The 23,500-nt window shown below is 44.4% G+C and overlaps 2 protein-coding genes across 2 annotated transcripts in view; one reads left to right on the top strand and one right to left on the bottom strand.

Moving 5' to 3' along the window:
* The window catches only part of LOC137658792 (pre-mRNA-splicing factor CWC25 homolog), a 585,361-nt gene that overhangs the window by 74,180 nt on the left and 487,681 nt on the right, over window positions 1-23,500 (bottom strand). The gene's annotated exons all lie outside the window — the stretch shown is intronic.
* LOC137658790 (pre-mRNA-splicing factor CWC25 homolog) overlaps window positions 14,075-23,500 on the top strand; it is a 55,160-nt gene continuing 45,734 nt past the window's right edge. Inside the window, exon 1 of the mRNA XM_068393823.1 lies at window positions 14,075-14,203. Within this exon, the coding sequence (XP_068249924.1) occupies window positions 14,186-14,203 (18 nt within the window). The 5' untranslated portion in view covers window positions 14,075-14,185. The remainder of the gene's footprint in view (window positions 14,204-23,500) is intronic.

The following is a 23,500-nucleotide window of genomic DNA, read 5'->3' as shown; positions in this document are numbered from 1 at the left end:
GCCAAGACATTCATTTTTCCTTGCACAAATCTCGCCAAAGGAGAGATGTTACTTGCCTTAAATGGAGTTCCTTCTGATCCGTGGATCAAAGACCCGAGCATTCCAGACTGTCCAGTGGAGCTCCCTAACCCAAATCCGATGCATCTGAATACAACACATGGTTTGGGTTCTTGATCGCAAGAGAAAGACCTTCTCGAAGTCCGATGTTGCTGTCCCACCAAGTCAGACATGTCTAGACTGAGTTGGAGATTGGGAAAGAGATACTCTCTAAGCCCTTCTCCTTGTTCCAATGGTTTAGGTGAAATTGGAGAGGGCATAGGTTGAGTCTCCCCAGAGAGATAAACTACTCCAGCGATGAAAGAGTTCCCACGAGGCTAGTTCAAACTCTTACAGAGCAACTGTTTTTCTCTTGCAAGTGAAGGACTTTTAACAGAGCTTGTTCCATTCTTGTGGGAGACGAAAAGGCCCGAAAAATCAGACACTGTATCTCCATTCCCAAATAAAGAATAGTCTGGGATGGGGTACTGTAAGTTACGACTTCTCTACGTTCACTATGAGACCTAGCTCCTTGGTTAGGTCTAATGTCCATTAGAGGCTCTCCAGACAGCGATATAATGACGACGCCCTGATTAGCCAGTCGGCAAAATAAAGGGAGGCTCTGAATCCTCAAAAAATGTAGAAAGCTTGCTACATTTTGCAAGGGCCTTGTAAAAACAAGAGCAGCAGGAATGAGGCCGAAGTACAGTGCTCGAAATTGGTACATTACTTTCCCGTCCACAAACCTCAGATGTTGTTGAAAGTTTGGATGAATCGGGATGTGGAAGTATGCATCCTGAAGGTCGAGAGAGACCATCCAGTCGCCTTCCCTTACTGCTGCCAAGACAGATTTGGTAGTCTTCATCGTGAAGTTTGTCTTGACAATGAACACATTGAGCGCACTTACATCTTAAGTACTCCTGCAGTGAACGTGGCTGCCAGATCATTGGAGCCATCCCTGATAGCCTTGTTCCTGCAGTGAACGTGGCTGTCAGATCATTGGAACCATCCCTGATAGCCTTGTTCATGCATGACATAATTGTACAGCAATACATTGACAGCTGGAGAGACCTTCTTACTTAAGGCTCCCAGGGACCAATCCAACAAATAAAAACTTCAAACGCTCGAAAAAACTCCTAACAGGAGATGGTCTAGCTCTGAAGCCGACCATAAAATCTTGGAGCGTCTCATGGCTAGACGACAAGGAGAGTCCACAAGGCTTAAGAAGTCTCCCTGGGCAGAGGCAGGTACTCCCAAGCCGAGAACTTCTCCTCGAGCTTCTCCTGTGTCACACCAGATGCCCGAGCGAGAAGCTAATTAAGAAGGAGGAAAAGCAAAAGCAGACTTTCCTAAACTTCTCCTGGATTCCAACCAGTCTCCCAGTAAGAGCATGGTCCTCTTGGAAGAACAAGAGAGAACTGACTTCGTAAAAGCAGGCGTCGAAGAAAGTCTAGGACAAAATTTCACTAAAGAAATTCATAAATAAAATACAAGGGAATGTTGGACCACCCTAGGTTACTCCTCTTCTGAATGACTCCCCAAAGGTACATTAGTTGAAAGGGGGTCATCAACTTCTTCAGAAGGCACATCATCTGATAAAACTAAAGTCTTGCGAGAAGGAGATTTATATTCAGAATGACGTGAAGGAAAAGCCTGACAGGCTACATCCACTTGTATATGAACAGAAGTTAAAGTTGGAGGGCCGATGTCACGTTGTGACTGCAGAGAATGTTATTCTACTACACGTCGTGACAGAAGTAACTGACGTTCAAACGTCCCGTAGTAACAGCGGTGACTGCTGTTCGATGCTATATCGTGACTACGATGACTGACCCTCGACGTCACGTCATGTCTACGGCGTCCACCGCTCAACGTCAAGTTCTGCATCTCAACGTCACGCTGTGACTGCGGTGGTTGACGTTCAAAGCGATCAAAGTTACATCGAGATTTATGCTCCGCATCTCGCTTAACAGCAAAGCTGTCACTAGAGATAACGTCAGCGTGGCGTAACAAAGCTCGTCTAGAAGGTTGAAGACCCGAATCACGTATCCCAGAACCGTGACGTACAAAAAGCAAAGGATCCTTTCGCACAGGAACAGGATCGAAAGCTTCTATTGAAGAAGAAAGCTTTAACAGCATATCTAACTTCGGATCAACCTGTGACTGCAGTGGCTGACGTTCAAACGTCACGTAGTAAACAGCAGTGACTGCTGATCGATGCTATATCGAGACTACGGTGACTGACACTCGACGTCACGTTGTGTCCACGGCGTCCACCGTTCAACGTCACGTCGAGTCTGTGGCAGAAACGTCTGTACATGAACGTCATCGCTATGAACGGGACTCTTATTATGACTACAGCTAGGACGTTGAACTTGTTCTGAAGGAACTAATAAACATTTCAACCGTCTCGAAACTATACGCCCAGGCTTTTAAAGACACGAATCATCGGAAGACGAGGAGAAACTTCGTCTCTCCTGTCTTATGGCAAGGACGTGCTTGCCGAGCAACATCTGATACCTTTGAGGGAACGTCTGTTCGTTGGTTTACACTCCTCACTCCCTTAGGTCCTACGACATTCCTTCTCCCTGGTGCAGGGGAGCCTGAAAGAGGTCTCGGACTAGGAAAGTGACAAGCACGAACAAACGAACCCTCCGTAACACAGAACATGTTTTTTTTTTGCACTTACTTCACTGATATCGTATTTTTCAATAATTTCACATTAGACATGAATAAAACTGATTTCTACCTGAAGCACGCAATTCTCCCTTACATCAAAAGGTTAGAATTGCGAAATGAGTCGTATAATGTAAGCACATTAGTACAAAATGAAACACACATGCAAAAATCAATAAACATATACATATATATCGAATAAAACGGAAATATATAAAGTTAAAAAGATCAGTGACTGGGGAGGAGACTAAACACTAGTTCACTAAGGACTACGTTTTCAATCTCTCACCGTACAGTGCCTTGGGACGAGAATAAAAACTAAAACGTTTTATCCTCTCTCTCCGTACAGAGACTTGGGACGTGAGTAAAAAACTGAATCGAGAACAACGTTACTCGCTCCCAAACTCCTTGTACAGAGACTTGGGACGAGAATAAAGATCGGATCGTTCTCTCTTTCTCTCTCTCTCTCCGTCTCTCTCTCTCTCTCTCTCTCTTGTCACACACAAGAGAATGGCCCACTCACCCTTCTCGTCAATAACAGGTTATTTGACCAAAGGAAAAAACTGAAAGGACTAAGAAATTGAAAATTAACAAGTTCCTTTAAATTAGTATCTAAAACACTTCAGTTTGAAAGAAGAATGAACAAAACGTCAAAATCGATTTACTCTTTCTGCAAAGTGAAACCGTGATTCTCTCTTTCTCTATCGTAACGATAGAGCGCAAACTGCGTCGCATAAAAAAACCAAACGTTAGTTCATCTTTGAAAAAACAGCACGAAGACTATTCAAAGAATATATTTCTTAAAATATTTTCTAAAAAATATTAATCTCATAACCCTTACAGAGCAATTGATTTAAACTTAACAAAAATAAAAGTTGAATGGGCTCAACGTTGTTTAACTTCGTTTTCCAAGTTAGGACCGCCTACAAGGAATAGGTAAAGGCCGCATATAAACAAAACATAAAATTTATCTTGATGTTTAGTATAAATGGAAAGCTAATCGAAGAGGCCTAATAAAGGCGGGTGAGATAAAAAATATATAGAGGAAAATCTATAAATATCAACAATAATCTATAAAGTGATAAAATAATTACTAAAAGCCTTAAACACACTTCCGTACACTGAGGGAAGGGTCGGCCATCTTTTCTCTATGGAAAAACCAGAGATTAAAAAAAAAGCAAGGGCAAAACACTTTTCCTCTCCTTTCAAAAGCATTTCTTTTGAAGATAGTATTGAATAATCCAACACGGCGAAAGCAATAAAACCAAAACCAAGTACTTCACCAATTCGGTAGAAAACTCGAGGTCATAAAGCGAGCGGAACCAACTTGTCGACAAGACCGACAGAGAAGAACTGGAGATGTTGACAAGTATATGCGGTATCTGGCCGATAGTCGGCGCTGGTGGTCACACCCGCAACCTTCACGGCGATCGCTCGCGAGTTTTTGGAATCTGTCGAGCCGTCGGAGACGTCAGCTATTATATATTCACCAGCTAAGTTTAATATTTAAAAGTCGATGTTGTCCCACCGTTGTTGGAATGCATCTTGCCAGAGAACCTTGGGGTCTGGGACTGGGGAGCAGTAAAATGGGAGCCTGAAGTTCAGGGCCGTTGCGAGGAGGTCCACTGTGGAAGAACCCCACAAAGTCAGGACTTTGTTGGCTACTAGATGATCCAAAGATCACACGGTACTCACCATCTGAGATGCTCTGTACAGGTTGTCGGCGAGCACATTCCTCTTGCCCGGAATGAAGCGTGCCGATAGTGGCATTGAGTAAATCTCAACCTATCTCAGTATCTCTACTGCTAGATGGGATAGGGGCTGCAAAAAAGTACCTCCTTGCTTGTTGAGGTAAGCCACTACTGTGGTGTTGTCGCTCATCACCACCACTGACTGGCCTGCTAGGAGTTTTATATGGAGGTACTCTTCTGAATCTGACCTGACGCCTGAGGTTGTGTGGTGCAGCACGTTGGTCCCCCACCCTTTTTTTGAAGCATCTGAAAACAGCATCAAATCTAGGGGGAGGATGAGAAGATCCACTCCCTTTGGTAGGTTCTCGTCTGCCACCCACCATTCGAGGTCCGTCTATCCCGCTGATCCCATGGGGATCCAAATGTCTGGGAAATCGAGAGCCTGATTCCACTTGGACTTGAGTTGCCACTGAAGAGATCTCATCCTGAGGCAACCGTTGGAAACTAGACGGGCCAGCGATGAAAGGTGACCAAGGAGACGTAACCACGCCTGGGCTGGAAATTCTTCTTGTTTGAGAAAGGGTCTTAAGACCTTTCTCAGCCTTGTTATCCAGTCGTCTGATGGGAAGGCTTTGTGGAGATTGGTGTCTATGATCATGCCTAGGTATATCAGTCTCTGCATAGGAAGCAGGGAGGACTTCGAGGTTTACCATGATCCCCAGATCTTGGCAAACCCTCACAAGTTTGTCTCGACGTTGAAGAAGGGTTGACAGAGTCTGCTAGGATTAGCCAGTCATCCAGATAACGAAGGAGACCGATGCCAATCTTGTGTGCCCAAGATGACATTAGGGCAAAAGCACTGGTGAAGACTTGAGGTGCTGTGGAAAGACTGAAGCACAGCACCTTGAACTGGTATTTCCTGTTGTCTAGGGTGAACCTTAAGTACTTTCTTGAATACGGATGGATTGTGATCTGGAAGTACGCGTCCTTTAGGTCCAGTGTGCACATTAAGTCCTGTGGTCTTGCCGCTAGTCTGACTGTGGCTGCTGTCTCTACGCTGAACGGAGTTTGTTTGACAAACTTGTTGAAAGCTGAGAGGTCGATGACTGGTCTGCAGCCTCCAGACGCCCTTTTCACAAGAAAGAGTCGACTGAAGAATCTTGGGGACCCATCGAGGACCTCCTGGAGAGTGCCCTTCTCCAACAGGGTTTGGACTTCTGCCCAAAGGGCCAGCCCCTTTGCTGATCCCATCGCAAAGGAGTCTATTGACACTGGATTCCTGGTCAGGGGAGGGAGAGATGTTATGAACGGGACACAATACCCTAGACAAATCCCAGAGATTGTCCAGGGTTCAGCTCCGAGTTGCTTCCACTTGTCCGAGCAACCTTGTAGGCATCCCCCTACTGGTGGACAAGCAGGGGGAGTGCCTATCCTAGCGTTTGCGGCCTTGGCCGTTTCCTCTGGGATATTTTCCTTCCCTGAAGGACTTAATGCCTTTCCCTTCCTTGGCAGAAAGGGCTTCTTAGACACCATGATCTTCGCTGCTGTCTTGTTCTTCGTGGTCTTGGCTGGACGGGTTTGCTGAGGAGCTGGTGGTTTATAGGACTTGAATGTCAAAGCCCTATGGAGGAGGGAATCCTGATGGGACTTCCTCCATCTCTCAGCAGCATGTTCCACGTCCTTAGGCTGGCTCGAATAGATGGGCTACCTCTAGAGAGGAATACTAGAGCCTAGCGATCGCAGCATTTGGGACTTGTTAGTTGAATCTCTCAGAACCATGTCTCGACGTTTCAGGATGGTATTCGCCCACAAGTTCGAAACTTAGTGGGCGAGAAACTCGATTGTGCGAGTGCCTGAGAGCAGTTAAGTCTATTGCTTTCTTGGTACAGTACGTTCCTTGGAGAAATCCTCAGTCCGTACTAGGATTCTCAAGGTCCCTAATCAGACATCAAGCCACGAAGTAGCCTACATGGCGTACTTCGTGACCTTCTCCTGGTTAAGGATCTCAGTTGCCTAGAAAGAGACCTGTCAGTTGAAGTCTCTCTCTAGAGGGACTCTCTTGGTGAACTCTTCCAAGGAGTGATGGAGAGGAAGAGCTGGACGAGGTTCGTCCAAAATCTCAAAATACCTCATCTGTTAGACACGAGGAGGTGGGAGAAGCTTGTTGGTAGAGCCGGAACGGTGATGGCCAGTCTGTTAGTAGGAAGAACAGGAACAGGGATGTTCCCTTTGGAAGGGCGAATATCCACTGATGGAGATCGCGAACGATCTACAGAAGAGTCCAGGACCGAAGTCCGAGGACTAGTAGCAGCGTCGTCGGAAGAAGGTCCAGGAATGGGCAAAGGTCGAGGGCCAGGAGAGGACAGAAGCGGAGACTCCTCTGCGGGGAACGGCTGCGATGACGAGGCTGACGAGACGAAGGGGGGCCTTATCACCGATAATGAAGGATGGCCTGCTGTAAGGCATAGCTGAGGGCGAGCTCTGCGATGGAGACGCCCTCTAGGGGCCGTTGGATCAGTAAGCTGACCATGAGCAGCAGCAGTCCTTCGAAGAGGAGTCTCTAAGAGAGAACTCCCGAGGTGGAGAAACACTCGCAGAAGAGACAGACGTAGGACTAAGTTTCCCCCTCGAAGGATGATCAGGAACGGAGTAAACTAAGTCGGCAGCAACAGCTGGATTGTCTAGAGGGGCAAGCGTGTCGGCAGAAGCCCTAGAAAACACTTCTGACACCACGACGTCGACGAGCTCAAGAGGGTCCACCTCTGAAGTCGACGACGACAGCTGCACACTTGCACCCCAGAGAATGAGCTGCAGTAAGGATTCCCTGAGGGCGGACCAGGAAGCCCCAAGGATGACCATACCTGCAAAACAGAAGATATAGACAAGGCCTCACCCGGGGGGAGAGGTGGGTCCGCTTCGCTATGGGAAGCGCCTTGGGTTTTATCCCCTTCGAAGGAGAAATATCCCACTTAGACTACTTCTCCCGTCATCGCCAAAACCTCTCCCACTGGGAGGCAGACCACTCCAGACACTCAATACACTGATTACCACTATCACACCATTGACCACTACAGGCGTGACAAAGAGTGTGGCGATCTGTTTCCACGGTCGACATGAAGGTTCCGCAGGGCCGGCCATCGAGTCCAGGGCAGGTGCGCATGGCTGCAGAAGCTATCCCCCCTACCCCCGCTAACTGGCAGTATGGGTACTTAACCCTCGGTAAATTTTAATGGGTCGACATCTCTGCTTCACCGAAAGTAATACCCTTAAATAAATAGCGTAGGTTTGTATTCCAGTTACGGAACAAATCAAGATTGTAAAAGGCTTTAATCACTTCACACTCAAGTACAAATTTTGGTGAAACCATTTATGAATACTTAGCCAGGATTTCTTATTGAAATTTATAACCATCCTTTAAATCTTTAAGGAGCTCAGCCAGAATGCCAATAGATGGGGGTATAGGAAAAAAAACACAAATTCCTGAAAAAAAATTCACTGAGCTTCGCATGGCAACGGAGAATGCGTATACGAAATGTTTTGTCAAAATTCCCCTTACTCTCATAGTTACAGGCTAATTAGTAAAAGTAACTCTATAAACCAATAAACATTGTTCCCCACAAGAAAATGTAGTATTTCTACTGGATTTTATCATTTCAGAGAGGAAAAGAATTTCAACATCTTGCTAACATAAGGAAGAAGAAAATATACTCTATTAAGAGTTCAGAAGAGGGTAATATTGGTAGTGCAGAGAGAGAGAGAGAGAGAGAGAGAGAGAGAGAGAGAGAGAGAGAGAGAGAGAGAGAGAGAGAGAGAGAGAGAGAGAGATTGTGTGGATGGAGAAACGACAGCCTTGTAGGACACGAGCCAAAAGAAGCAAGATATTGAGCTAAAGGATCTTCATTTATGAGTAAAATATGATAAATAACTATTTGTTTATCAATATCCAAAAAGGGACATAAAATTCATAATAATCAGGATTCATTAATATTGTCTGTAGAAATACAAAGAAAAACTTTGAACGCCCATATCTCAAAACTCTACTTATTAACTATCAAATTCAACAGTCTCCCTTAGTTTTAAAGATATAGCATTGAAAATTGGTATGTTACTTGGAAATACATTATAAAACAATGAAATTAAGCCCTTTTTTCCAAATTTTGGTTTCATTTGTTTCCCATTATTATTATTATTATTGACATTATTAATATTATTATTACATGCTAAGCTGCAACCCTAATTGGAAAAGCACAATGCTATAAGCCCAGGGGCTCCAACAGGGAAAATAGCCCAGTGAGGAAAGGAAAAAGTGAAAAATAAAATATTTTAAGAAGAATAACATCATTAAAATAAATATCTCCTATATAAACTACTGTATATAGATTTTAACAAAACAAGAGGAAGAGAAATTAGATAGAATAGTATGCCCCAGTGTACCCTCAAACAAGAGAACTCTAACTCAAGAAAGTGGAAGACCATGGTACAGAGGCTATGGCACTACCTAAGACTAGAGAACAATGGTTTGATTTTGGAGTGTCCTTCTCCTAGAAGAGCTGTTAACCATAGCTAAAGTCTCTTCTACCCTTGCCAAGAGGAAAGTGGCCACTGAACAATTACAGTGCAGTAACCCCTTGGGTGAAGAAGAATTGTTTGGTAATCTCAGTGTTGTCAGGTGTATGAGGACAGAGGAGAATCTGTAAAGAATAGGCCAGAATATTCGGTGTATGTGTAAGCAAGGGAAAACGAACCGTAACCAGAGAGAGGGATCTTGTGTAGTACTGTCTAGCCAGTCAAAAGATGCCCTAACTCTTTAGTGGTAGTATCTCAATGGGTGGCTGGTGCCCTGGCCAACCTACTACCTACTGCATTTTTAGGGGTTTATATTTTTACCATAATGAAAAAATTCATATCTGGCAAAAAAAAAAAAATTATTTTAAGAAAAAAAAAAATCTTCATATTGGAGGACTATATCAGGTCCATATAGGGTAGTAATCCCAGATCTTAGTTATAATTATCAAGGGATAAATCACCCTGGCGTTGAAAAACTGAGGGTCGTAAGCAGAACTCCTATAGAGTTTGGAGATGTCCTAAGTCACCTTATTAAGTGGTATGAATGTCAAAGTCCTATCATTATAAACCGGCATTAGCCGGCTAGTCCCCTTGAGGAATAAACCACGCCATAATCTTACTCTGTGGTGACACTTGTCAAGTTCTGACAATTGTAACGACGTGTATTCTGCTGCCTCCATCAGAAACTTTTCATCGGCCAGTCTAGCTTCAAACGGAACATTTACCGACAAAACACCTGTGCCCACATCTGCAAGAGAGATTTAGTGACAATCATTAAATAATTGCAAAATTTATACGATTTAACAAAATACTTTTGGGAACTCGCTATGGATTCATATTCTGTACATAAGGCAGGGCCATTTTAATATGTGAGTTATGTTTTAAACTATTAATACTTTTTCATTGCCCTTCAATAGATATTTCATTTCTCAAAATAATTCCAAGACAAACCATTTATTTAATCTTTAAAACATCAAGTTTCTTATGAGAATTTCAGATTTTATTAGCGAGTTGCAGCAAAAATGCTTAATATGGTCCGATACAAAGAACGTGAATATTGTTCTGGGAGAGAATCATAACATACCCTAATTCAAGCTTTTGGATAAATCATCATTATAGATATAATTATAAATAAATTATCTCTTCATTCGCGAAAGTTTGGTCAGTTGACCCAATTCTGACGAGACCGTGCACACCGGGAACCGAAGACGCTGAATGGAATAACCTTGAAAGTATCAATATTTCACTTTGTCAACGGTAGTTTTAAGGTTCAAAAAATAACCAAAATGTTATACCGTAGATAGGCAGCCGGTAGCCTACCTCCAGGCAGCAACAAGGTTAGGTTAAACTATTATGTACGACAATAACCATTGCTAGGCGTATTCTATATTATGATAAACAGGCCAGAATACTCTACAGTTCGGGATATCATAAGGTTATAGATTCCATAAGAATATAATTAAAAAATGAGAATACCTACCTTCATCATGGGAAGTTTCACGGGACCCTAAGCTGGGATCGCCAGACTTTTTAGCACTTTCATTTTGATCATTATCACTTTTAGCACTCTTGAACAGCCAGCTGAACAATGCTCCATCGGTTAGGGCGAACGAAACGATAAATATGCCTAAATACACCCACCTCATAGTGAACTTTAAAAGGTAAAAACTCGTTAAAACTTGTCAGAGTCGTTACGACAAACCGAACGTCCCGCTACAACAGCTGATGACTTGAAGTTTCATAAAGGAAGAAGATTGACTTCGCGAAATAACGTATATAGTGCCATCTATTGCCTAGAATGATAACTATGCGTACCATGCTGTTAAATATTATTATTATTATTATTATTATTATTATTATTATTATTATTATTATTATTATTATTATTATTATTACTTGCTACGCTACAACCCTAGTTAGAAGTGGAACCAGACTTTGAGATCTCAAAAACACATACAGTAAACTCATCACTTTTGATGTTAATATATAGGCTACTGCATCAGAATATTGAAAAAATGGATCACATATAGGGAACGGGAACATTTTGATGCTGAGAATTTTATTGAAGCTAGTGTAGCGCAAATGTCTTGTGAGAACATACAATGTGAACATATGGTAGATAGAGAATGTGTTGGGTGTTATACCAAGAAATATAATGAAAATTTTGGAAAAATGTACGATACCATGTGTCCCATAAAGAGCAAACAAATAGTTGTACGCGAAAATGTTAGATGGTATAATAGTGAGCTATTAAAGGCAAAAAGACATAGACGTAAGATGGAAGGTAGATGGAAAAGAGCCAAATCATCACAAGCCAGAAATTTATATAATAAGGCCAGAAATGACTATAACATCCTGTTAGAAAAAAAAAACAAAAAGAAAATTCTACAACGGCGAAAGTAAAAAACTAATAACATGGGGGACTTTCACAAAAACCTTGATGATTTGATGGGATTAAAGAAAAAACATGTCTTGCCTGATAATGTTTGTGCAGAGAAATTTGCTATATTCTTCAATGAAAAGATAAAATTTTTAGAGGTTTCCCCCAAAATCACTTGGAAGGACAGTCAGTTATGCCAGTGAAAGAGGGTAAGAAGTTAATAAAATTTAAGGAAATAAATATGCGCGATTTTTTAAAGGTTATGAGAGAGATGAAGAATACATATTGTGGAAACGACCCTTTCCCAAACAGTTCAATAAGTGAAGCTCCAAACAAGCAAGTTGTATATAATATTTACCTGAACATAATTAACCTAAGTATATCACAATCCTGTTTTCCTAGCTGTGAAAAAACTGCGTTGATCAAACCAATTTACAAAGGGAAAGGTGATGTAAACGAGCTAAATTCATATAGGCCCATTTCAAATTTATCCTACATGTCAAAGCTTATTGAAAAAGTCATAAGTGAGCAATTATGGGCGCATATTGATGAGTTAGAGGTATTCCCGGAAAATCAATCGGCCTATAGAGCTAATCATTCTACAGAAACTACTTTGTGCTCAATAATGAATGATATGATAGGTCTTCTTGATGGGGGAAAGTGTGGAATTTTAATTATGTTAGATCTTAGTGCTGCTTTTGACACTGTTGTGCACGAGTACTTACTTGACGACTTAAAGTCTATTGGAGTGACTGAGGAAGCACTGAAATTTTTGTGAAGTTACTTAGTGAACAGTAAGACTATTGTAGAAGTTTCTGGAAACCAATCCAATGAGAGAATTCTTACACAGGGTAGTGTCCTGGGCCCTATCTTGTTTAACATATATACTATCGAGCTATCACACATCTTGAAAAAACAAAAAGTGGGTTTTAAACTATATGCAGATGATACTCAGTTTTACCTCTCAATTTCAACAACACAAGATACAGAGAAGAAAATTGATGAGATAATGACTGAAATAAAAACATGGATGCAGAGGAAAAAGCTCAAATTAAATGATGATAAAACAGAATGTATGTTCTTTGGCACAAAGGTGGCTTTGAAGAATTACCAGTTAATTCAAAGTATAAAAATTGGTGATGCTGATGTTGGGATTGTGCCTGTTGTGAAAAATTTGGGTGTACTGATAGACTGTAATTTGTCAATGAAGGACCAAATTGTGAACACAGTGAAAGTGTATAACTATCACCTGAGAAACATAGCATTTATTAGAAAATATTTAACAGAGGGCAGTACAAAAATTTTAGTGATGAGTCATGTAATATCAAGGCTTGCTTATTGCAATTCTCTGTACTACAAATTGCCCAATACTCTACTAAGAAAGCTTCAAAATGTGCAAAACCGGGCGGCTAGACTGATAAAAGGCATTAAATTTCGGGAAAGAATAACTCCTGCACTGATCGATCTACATTGGTTACCTGTTAAGGCTAGAATTGAATTTAAAATTTGCTTGTTGACTCACAAAGCACTTACAAGTGATAAGCCTAAATATCTTCGTGATTGCTTGGTCCCCTACCCTGAAGCTACCAGCGCCGCTGTAAGAGTTAGACATGCCGATGACCCACATAGACTATTCAAAATTAGTGTGAATCATGCAATAGTAGGAAGAACGTTCAGTTATGCTGCACCGAGACTCTTTAACGACCTTCCACTCGATGTCAAGAATAACAATAATGTGGCAGCTTTCAAGAAAAACCTGAAGACTTATCTTTTTAGAAAGTGTTATAATAGTGACCTGAAAACTATTAAGCCTGAATACAAATGCTAGCGAAATAACTGATAACGATACAGAGCAATATATTAACTGGAAAGAAATTATTATTTCACACACCAAGGCCCGCCTGAACAGACCTTTAGTGTTTGATGGAGGGCGAGAAATAAACCCGTAAAAGTAAGTAGTAGTTAACCCCTTGTGAGAAGATTAATTGTTTGGTAATTTCAGTGTTGTTGGGTATATGAGTACGTAGGAGAATATGTAAAAAAATAGGCCAGACTATTTGGTGTATGTGAAAGCAAAGGAAAAGTGAATCGTAACCAGATAGAAGGACCAAATGTGGTACTGTCTGACCAGTCCGTGATAATTATTCGTGCAATTCTGTAAAATATTACTATTGCCTAGAATGATCACTGTTCGTACCATGCTGTAAAGTATTATTAATCTTTTAGAATAATAAAATATATTAGATATTAGTTATTAGTATCCATAAGTAAGGGGGCGGTGAGAAATAAGAAAGAAGGGTTACTTGGCACCTTCAATGAAAAAAAAAAAAAAACTAGACGGGATGGGAAGGGCACATCGAGAAGCATAAGGATAATAATTTACCAAACGTTATTACTTTTATTAGGCAAACGGTTCAATGGACATCTAAAATTAACTGATTTTTTTGTCGACAATTTGAGACCAATAGATAAATGTATAAAAAATCTTTCTAACGACTCTAAAATTATCTAATAAAGGTTGCAGTGCTCTGCACAGGTAAGAGAAAATTCGTACATTATATAAATAATTCTAATTTTCCATTTTAAATATACGGACAGGAATAAATTCATGTTATTTCACAAAGGCCATTTTTTTCATAGCGGAAGAAAATATAATAGTTTCGACCAGTCTTTGGTTTCGACCTTCAGTATTGTGACACAACTATGACGTCACGAAACGTCATGTATCGCCAACCAATGAGAACGCTGGTCCCAGGCTGTATGCAGGACTCTGCTTCAAAACAAAACAAAACCAATCCTAGTCCTCCCGGAACCTCGTGAAAATACCTTTGTAGTCATGGGCGGAGGCGATTTAGTAAGTATTTGCATCTTATATTAATTTTACGCGGACAATACACAGTATGTATGGTGGACTTAACATTTGTTATATAACTAGCCGAACCATATACGTAGACTCGACGTTTTCTTCCTTTGCCTAAGTAGGGCTTCAGGCTTATGTCAGGGTTCGTTTAACTTTTTTGCATTATGGTAATTAATTTCATTGAAGGGACCAAGGGCAACCCAACCAAAGCAACATATTACAACAGTCATTACACGTGCTATCAAGGCCTCTCAGGTCCTATCCATATGAGGGATCAGGTGAACACGGCACCCCTAAGGATTGTTAGGACTTTGGTTTTTTGGGAGCCTATGCATATTGACGCCAAAGCCTCCGGTTAATGTATATACTTTAATTATTAGTGAAACTGAAATTTGCTATAAGAAATTGACAATTGCTAGCTAGTTTGGTATTTTTCTCTATGTTTAAAAGTGGCTGGAGTATAATAACACGCCTACCTGATGATTAAAATGTGAAGTTCATCTCTCACTCTAAGTTCATGTTTGTTTACATTTGGGAGAATGATGGCGAGTTATTGCTCATGCCTTTCTTGCATTCGCTTTTGCGAGCTATTCTTTTTTTTTTTTCTTTTTTTATTTATGACGTAATCATTACCTGGCCTTTTTAACTAATTGCATGCCTCCAAAAATTTATGCACAAGTTCCTGGGTGCTGTTCTACAATAGCCCTTTTTCTTTCCACCCTCCCCTCCAGTTTGAGCTTCACGACCATCATATAGACGTCTCCAAGAGGGAACTTAGGGAAGTATAATCTATTTCAAAATCTAGTGTAATTCCATATATGTTGGCAATTGATCATGATGAAAACTCTCTCCGAAGAGTGTATAGCTAATGTTACTCATGTAAAAGTAAAAAATAATCCCAAAATAATGACCCATGTGGCTCACGAGTGCAGGTCAACATGTACCTCTTGCCAGAACATAGAAGTAGTGAGATTGTTTATTTGCAAGTGAAGTGAGCCACGGCATAGCAAAAACCATTAGAAGGATGTTTAGTGAATCATAGATGATGATACTTTAATTTTCAGTCACTTACATAGACCATATATTTTTCTAATGGTTATCTTGTGTTTATTTTGCATTTCTGACCATTATTATTGCTGCAGATCACTCATTTTTATCATTCCCCACTTAGAACCCCGGTTTCCCACTGGGGTCCTCCATAATTGTCTTTATTGACCCAGTAATTATGGTTAGAAATGCATAAAACAGACGGTAGCGAGTAGGAAAAATATATGGTTCATATATTTGGCTAAAAATTAAAGTTGTGTATCATATTTACCGGACCTCCTGCACACAGAAGATGGGAATATGTTGATTCCCTTCACACATTCTAGTTTTTCGTAGCCGTGTCCGTTGTGCGGCAAAACACTTTCAACAATAATACAACTTAACCTAAATTTTCCCACCCAACCTAACCTATAAGTCCCCTTAGATCACCTTATTCTTAGCTTTATCCTATCTTTGCTTTCCAGCCAGCTTCACTCCTGGCAAGGTAACACAATCATATTTCGTAAAAGAAATATATTTTATAAGTAATAAGCAAGTTTACACTTGTTCCAATGAACCAAATTGACCCCATAATACAGTTAACAGAAAAAATGTAGCGGTACGTACTTACATTACTTGGTGTCACAGAAGTCAGAATATTTGGAAGTTTTGGTTGCATCATCATCTTTTGAAGGGACAACTTTTTTTGTGTGTGGGGGGGAGGGGGGAATGAAATAGTCGGGCTTGTATTCTGCGGTACACGATATGCAAAGCAAGCTAATATAACAAAAACATCTTCACGAAATAGTTTGGATCTTTCAAGGAAATAATTTCCACATTTCTTGGCAATTTTCATTCGGCATGAACTAATTAAACTACCTAAAAGACCTGGGGTTGAGTTTATTTTCTTAGTAAACATAACGCATGTCACCATCAATACGCTTAGAACAAATGCTGAAATACTGTAATCACCCGGAGTCTTATTGTATATAAATAATACGTAAACTCCCTTTGTTGAGTGAAGTTCATAACCCTCGTCAGTTTTGGATTATTCAAGTCAATGAAAAAATCACTTGTATTAGGTCGAACATCGTCACTCTTGGAGTTTATAGTAGCCATCTTCACGTCTCTGCTGCTAAGAACGGGCATCTCCAACCCGTGCTTGATGCTCCCATTACTGTAACCTGTTTAAATTTTAGAAATACTGTATGCAATTCTGATTTGACAAGGAAAGCCTTCTGGTAATTTCCCTGGTCAAGTGGGGTCCGCTTGGGTCCTTTCAGATTACCGCGGCTTCCAATTATTTCAGTGTTCTACTGCTAAAGCACTGCTGAATTTGATCAAAATGCCATCTACAGTGAATTCTAAGAATTACAGGAGGGAGAGAGTGTTTCAGGGGAAAGAGCTCGTGCGACTTGGAAATTCTAAGGTAATTTGATGATTTTCCATCCAAAAATTATAGTGTAACAGATAAGTACTTACCTTGGGGTATATAGAACATTCTGAACAATTAAGTACTTACCTGGGGTATTTAGAATGTTCTGAACAGTTTTTATCAATACAAGTATGCGATAGTTTTTGAAATAAGGGAGTTACTAGGCTTGGGTATCATTATTTATGTACCCCATTTTTTAGGGGGATTCGGGAAAGTTAGTCCTGGGCACATAAGGCTATGAAAGTTTGTTATGATATATCCATATTGTAATGGTCATATTATTTCTCTCAAGTTAATTACAAGCATGAAGCAAGGTTTTATTTTTTGACAAAATTTGCAAAAGGATTACATTTTGGCAGAAGGGATGATCGCTACAGAAAATAGGAGAGACTATCCTATGTTCAATAGTGTACATTTGTATGATTGCTCCTGCTCAAGATTTACGAGAGACCGTCGAGTAGTATCGTAGACCGATTTATTTCTGTCCAACCCCGGGTCTCGAAAGATGTGGTTGCTTCCCCTAGCGAAGCAGTACCACTTCTCCCCCTGGGGGAGGCCTTGTCATTAACTTCTGTGTTTCAGATTTGGTCCTCCTTGGGGCTCACGGGTTCGCTCTCCAAGGAGGCTTTGCTTGATTTCATCGCATTCTGTCAAGCAGTCATCGTCACAATCAGAGATAGATCCCCTGACACTTGTCGACGTTATTGTGTCAGAGGTGTCTCATGCATCATCGCCCATCTCCTCTGCCACTCTTTGGTTCAACGTCTTCAATGCAGTCCCCCGCAAAGGAACCTCTAGACCGATCGTCCATCACTACACCTGCAACCAGTCTTGTGACTTCAGTCCTGGACCTCTCTGCAGGTCGTTTGCGATCTCCTTCGGTGGATGGTCGTCCTTTTAATGGGCACCTCGACCATCCATCCAACAGACCTGCCGACCTTCCATCGCCGTTCCTGTATGGGCCTAATAAGGCTCCACCAAAGTGCGGTATTGCGTGCCATCATACTCCGCACCACTCCCCCTGACCAGTGCTTACTAGCAGCTCGTCAGGCACCAACGCTTCGGCGCACCACCCATCTTGCTCGCCCTCGCAAAGGGCAGCAGCCTCACACGCTTACGCGTCAACATGCGCCTACGCGCCAACAAGATCCTCAGCGATCTCCTACGCGCCATGCGCGCCCACATGCGCCAACGCTCTCCTGCACGCCAGCGCTCTCCTGCACCTATGCGCCCTGTGCCCACGATCTCCTACGCGCCAGCGCCCACCTGTGCGCCAATGTTCTCCTGCGCAATAGCGCTCTCCCACGTGCCAACATGTGTGCTCCACATCGCGCTCTCCTGAGCGTCATCTTGCGCGCCAACCAACGCACCACTCAAAACCTGCGCGCCATCACTCTCCTGCACGCAAGTTCGTAGGTGAGGCAACAACCTTGTTGCCCTTACCGGCGCGCCAGCGCTCACCAGTTTTGTGCCCACCTGCACGCCATCTTTCTCCTGCGCGCACACACAGAGATGCGCACGCACTCCCTCTTTCTCCTGCAGACGCTCGCCAACAATCTCCCGCGCGCGAGCGCCAGTATTCTCCTGACGCGCGCGAGCGCCAGTATTCTCCTGACGCGCGCGAGCGCCAGTATTCTCCTGACCCGCGCGAGCGCCAGTATTCTCCTGACGCGCGCGAGCGCCAGTATTCTCCTGACGCGCGCGAGCGCCAGTATTCTCCTGACCCGCGCGAGCGCCAGTATTCTCCTGACGCGCGCGAGCGCCAGTATTCTCCTGACCCGCGCGAGCGCCAGTATTCTCCTGACCCGCGCGAGCGCCAGTATTCTCCTGACCCGCGCGAGCGCCAGTATTCTCCTGACCCGCGCGAGCGCCAGTATTCTCCTGACGCGCGCGAGCGCCAGTATTCTCCTGACGCGCGCGAGCGCCAGTATTCTCCTGACGCGCGCGAGCGCCAGTGTTCTCCTGACCCGCGCGAGCGCCAGTGTTCTCCTGACGCGCGCGAGCAGTATTCTCCTGACGCGCGCGAGCAGTATTCTCCTGACGCGCGCGAGCAGTATTCTCCTGACGCGCGCGAGCAGTATTCTCCTGACGCGCGCGAGCAGTATTCTCCTGACGCGCGCGAGCAGTATTCTCCTGACGCGCGCGAGCGCCAGTGTTCTCCTGACGCGCGCGAGCGCCAGTGTTGCCCTGACGCGCGCGAGCGCCAGTGTTGCCCTGCCGCGCGCGAGCGCCAGTGTTGCCCTGCCGCGCGCGAGCGCCAGTGTTGCCCTGACGCGCGCGAGCGCCAGTGTTGCCCTGACGCGCGCGAGCGGCAAGGTCCCCATCGCCTCATTCCCCTCCTTGCAAGCACATACCACCACGCATTGTGGGAGAAGGGAAACATGCAGAGGGGTTCAGGATCCCAAAGCTACATCCTAAAGGGAACCCACCCATTCCAGTAACTCCTCCCAGGGAACCTTCGGTCCCTTTCCCTTCAGGGGGTATGTCTGACAGTGCGTATGTCAGCCAGCAGCCCTGGTTCAATGCCTTGATCAGAGCCGTAACCCAGGCTTTCAAGCTTGTCCTGTCTGATCTAGGACATGGAGCCATGGCTTCCTCTACCCCTTTGAAGAGGAAAAGAGGAGTTATGGACGCAGTCACTTCTCCGAGGGCGAAACTAACTCCACTCAGACCATCGAGGCACGTTCCTCCTATTTCTCGGACTAACTCTCCATCCCTTTCGGACGAAGATCTCCCGTCACCTAGGGAACCATGCGGAGAGAGACTTTCCTCCATTGCACCAATGGAGGAAATCTCTCCTCCCGCCAAGAGTTACTCACAGTCCGAGAACAGAAAGGACATGCCACACCCATCGATGTTGGATTCTTACATCCTTCCCCGGAAGGAATCTATAGACTCCAAAACATTGCCAAAGTCCTCCACTAGGGCTAGGATGGAGCCAGCCAGCCACTCAGGGAATGAACGTGACTCTCCCCAAGAAGAGCCTTTGGGTATAGAAGGAGACTTCGCTGCAAGTCCTACAACAGGAGGAGACCAGCAGGAGTGAGAACATGCATTCTGGCAGGTTCTGACTCTAATGAGGGTTCTCAATGGGTTTTCCGACCCAGAGATCCTCCCTTGAGAGGGCAAAGACACGGTCCTAGACCGTGTCTTTGGTACTCAAAAACCCTCAAGACCAGTGCAGCCCTGCCCTGGTCTCAAGGGGTAAAGAGTACCAGGGACAAGATTGCCCAGCAGCTCTCCGAGATGTTCTCCTCCAACCGTTCTGGTACTACGAACAAGCTCCTCCCACCACCTCACGTACAGCAGAGGTACTTCAAGATCCTGGAGGAGCCTAGTTCAGCTCTTTCTCTTCACCACTCGCTGGAAGAGCTAACCAGGGGAGTCCCTCTTGAGAGAGACTCCAACCGGCAGGTCTCGTTCTCGGCAGCCGAGATCCTCAACCAGGAGAAGGTCACGAAGTGTGCTATGCAAGCTACTTCGTGGCTTGATATCTGGTTGGGGACCTTGGGTATCCTGATACGATCTGAGGATTTTTGCAAGGAACGTACCAGGAAAGCTATGGAAACCTTCCTTCTCTCAGGTACTTGCATGATCGAGTTTCTGGCCCACCAAGTCTCGAACTTGTGGGCAAATACCATCCTGAAACGTCGGAATGCAATAGCTGAGAGATTCCACCAGAAGGTCCATAGCGCCGAGATCAATAGGCTCAGACATTCCTCCAGAGAGGGGTCTTTTCTGTTCGAGCCTAATGACGTGGAACATGCTGCTGAGAGTTGGAGGAAGTCTCATCAAGACTCCCTCCTCCATAGGGCTTTAGCATATAAGCCCTATAAACCTCCAGCACCACAGCAGTCCTGTCCAACCAAGACCACAACGACGACATCTGCAGCGAAGACAACGGAATCTGAGGGGAGGTTAAAATCCTAGAGGGAGCAGCCGAGGCTGCAAACGCTAGGATAGGCAGTCCCCTGCATTTCCACCAGTGGCGGATCCCTACAGAGTTGCACAAACAGGTGGAAGCAATTCGGGGCCGATTCCTGGACAATCTCCGTGATCAGTCTAGGATATCGCGTCCCGTTCATAACATCTCTACCTCCCCTGGTGATGAATCCAGTATCATTGAACTCTCTTGCCATGGGATCGGCAAGGGGGCAAACCCTTTGGGCAGAAGTTAGGGCGCTCTCCAAGAGGTCCTCGACGGATCCACAGGCTTCTTCAGTCAACTCTTTCTTGTAAAGAAGGCGTCTGGAGGCTGGAGACAAGTCATCGACCTCTCGGCTCTGAACAAGTTTGTCAAACAAACTCTCTTCAGCATGGAGGCAGCAGACGCGGTCAGACTAGCAGTAAGACCGCAAGACTTCATGTGCACACTGGACCTAAAGGATGCGTACTTCCAGATCCCAGTCCATCCGTCTTCAAGGAAGTACTTAAGATTCATCCTAGACAACAGAATAAACCAGTTCAAGGTGCTGTGCTTCAATCTTTCCACAGCACCACAAGTCTTCACCAGAGTGTTCACCCTAGTGTCATCTTGGGCACACAGGATTAGCATCGGTCTCCTCCATTATCTGGACGACTGGCTAATCCTAGCAGATTCGGTGTCAATCCTTCTTCAACACCGAAACAAACTTCTGAGACTTTGTCAGGATCTGGGGATCATGGTAAATCTCGAGAAGTCCTCTCTGCTTCCCACTCAAAGACTGGTATACAAAGGCATGATTGTAGACACCATTCTCCACAAAGCCTTCCCATCAGACAACAGAATAGCAAGGCTGAGAAAGGTCGCAAGACCTTTTCTCAGGCGAGAAGAACTTCCAGCCCAATCGTGGCTACGTCTCCTTGGTCACCTTTCATCGCTGACCCGTCTAGTTCCCAATGGTCGCCTCAGGATGAGATCCCTCCAGTGGCGACTCAAGTCCCGGTGGAATCAAGCACACAACTCCCCGGACATCCAGATCCCCATGGGACCTGCGGGACTGACAGACCTCGAGTGGTGGGTGACAGACGAGAATCTACGAAAGGGAGTGGATCTTCTCGTCCTCCCCCTGGATTTGATGCTGTTTTCAGACGCTTCAAAAAAAAGGGTGGGGGCCCCACGTGCTGCACCACACGACCTCAGGCCTCGGGTCAGAGTCAGAAAAGTATCTCCACATAAATCTCCTAGAGATGAAGACTGTCTTTCTGGCCCTTCAACAGTTCCGACAGTTCCTGGCAAGTCACTCTGTGGTGGTGATGAGTGACAACACCACAGACGTGGCCTACATCAACAAACAAGGAGGTACTTTTTCGCAGCAACTATCCCGTCTAGCAGTAGAGATACTAAGATTAGCCGAAATCCACTCGATACCTCTATCGGCATGCTTTATTCCAGGCAAAAGGAATGTGCTCGCCGACAACCTGAGCAGAGCATCTCGGATAGTGAGTACCGAGTGGTCTTTGGATCATCTAGTAGCCAACAAAGTCCTGACTTTGTGGGGTTCTCCGACTGTGGACCTCTTCGTAACAGCCCTGAACTTCAGCCTCCCTCCGGTACTGTTCCCCAGTCCCAGACCCCAAGGCTGTCTGGCAATATGCTTTCCAACAACGGTGGAACAACATCGACGTTTACGCCTTTCCCCCGTTCTGTCTGATGAGGAGGGTACTCAACAAGACCAGAACATCGGTCAATTTTTCAATGACCCTCATAGCTCCACTAAGGCATCACGCAGAATGGTTCCCGGACCTTCTGCAACTCCTAACGAAGTCTCCAAGAGAACTCTCCACACAATCTACTCAAACAACCCCACGCCAACATCTTCCACAAAGCCGTAGCTTCGCTACGACCTCATGCCTGAAGACTATCCAGCATCTCCTCTCTGAGAGAGGATTTTCGCAACAAGTTACGATTAGGATGTCTGGACATCTGCGAAAATCATCATCAGCAGTCTACCAGGCTAAGTGGAAAGTCTTCTGTGGTTGGTGTCATGGAAGGGGTATCTCTCCACTCGATGCCACTATTCCAGCAATAGCGGAGTTCCTCGTGTATTTGCGTGAAGAAATGCGCCTATCAGTCTCAGCAGTGAAAGGCTATCGCTCAGCCTTAAGCCTCGCCTTCAGACTGAAAGGAATGGAAATTTCTTCATCGCTAGAACTTTCTCTATTCATACCGAGTTATGAACTTACCTGCCCCCAGTCAGAAGTAAGACCTCCCCCATAGAACGTGGTTCGAGTTCTCGGGTCTCTTAAGAGACCTCCCTATGAACCATTACGCCAGGCAACAGATCGCCACCTGACTTGGAAGACAGTATTCCCGCTAGCTTTGGCCTCGGCTAAGCGAGGCAGGAAACTTCATGGTCTCTCATACGACATCGCCCATTCAAGGGGATGGGGAGAGGTAACGTTCAGCTTCGTCTGAGTTTATTGCTAAGACTCATAATCCAGGAGTAGCGGATCCTCTATTCTATTCCTTCTGGATTTCTAGTCTCCGTACTGTAACAGATGACCCAGACCATCTCTTACTATGCCCAGTAAGGAGTTTGAGGCTGTACCTCAAGAGTACAGCCACAGCCCGTTCTCGTGTGCCAGCACTATTCGTCAGCACAGGAAAGACTAAGAGGAGGGTCACCAAGAACACTATCTCAGCATGGATTTGCAGGGTCATTGACCTTGCACTGAATCCAGACCCTCCTCCATCACGTCGCCCCAGAGTTTATGATGTCAGGGGCATAGCTCTGTCCCTGGCTTTCAAAAGAAATTATTCAGTGACGCAGGTTCTTCAAGCTGGGGTGTGGAAACGTCAAAACACGTTCACATCCCACTACCTGCAAGACGTGACCCACAGGAGACTC

The sequence above is a fragment of the Palaemon carinicauda genome, chromosome 19 (genome assembly GCF_036898095.1).
Source record: "Palaemon carinicauda isolate YSFRI2023 chromosome 19, ASM3689809v2, whole genome shotgun sequence".
Taxonomy (NCBI): Eukaryota; Metazoa; Arthropoda; class Malacostraca; order Decapoda; family Palaemonidae; genus Palaemon; species Palaemon carinicauda.
The sequence above is the reverse complement of the archived record's forward strand: the minus strand, read 5'-3'. Positions and strand labels throughout refer to the sequence as shown.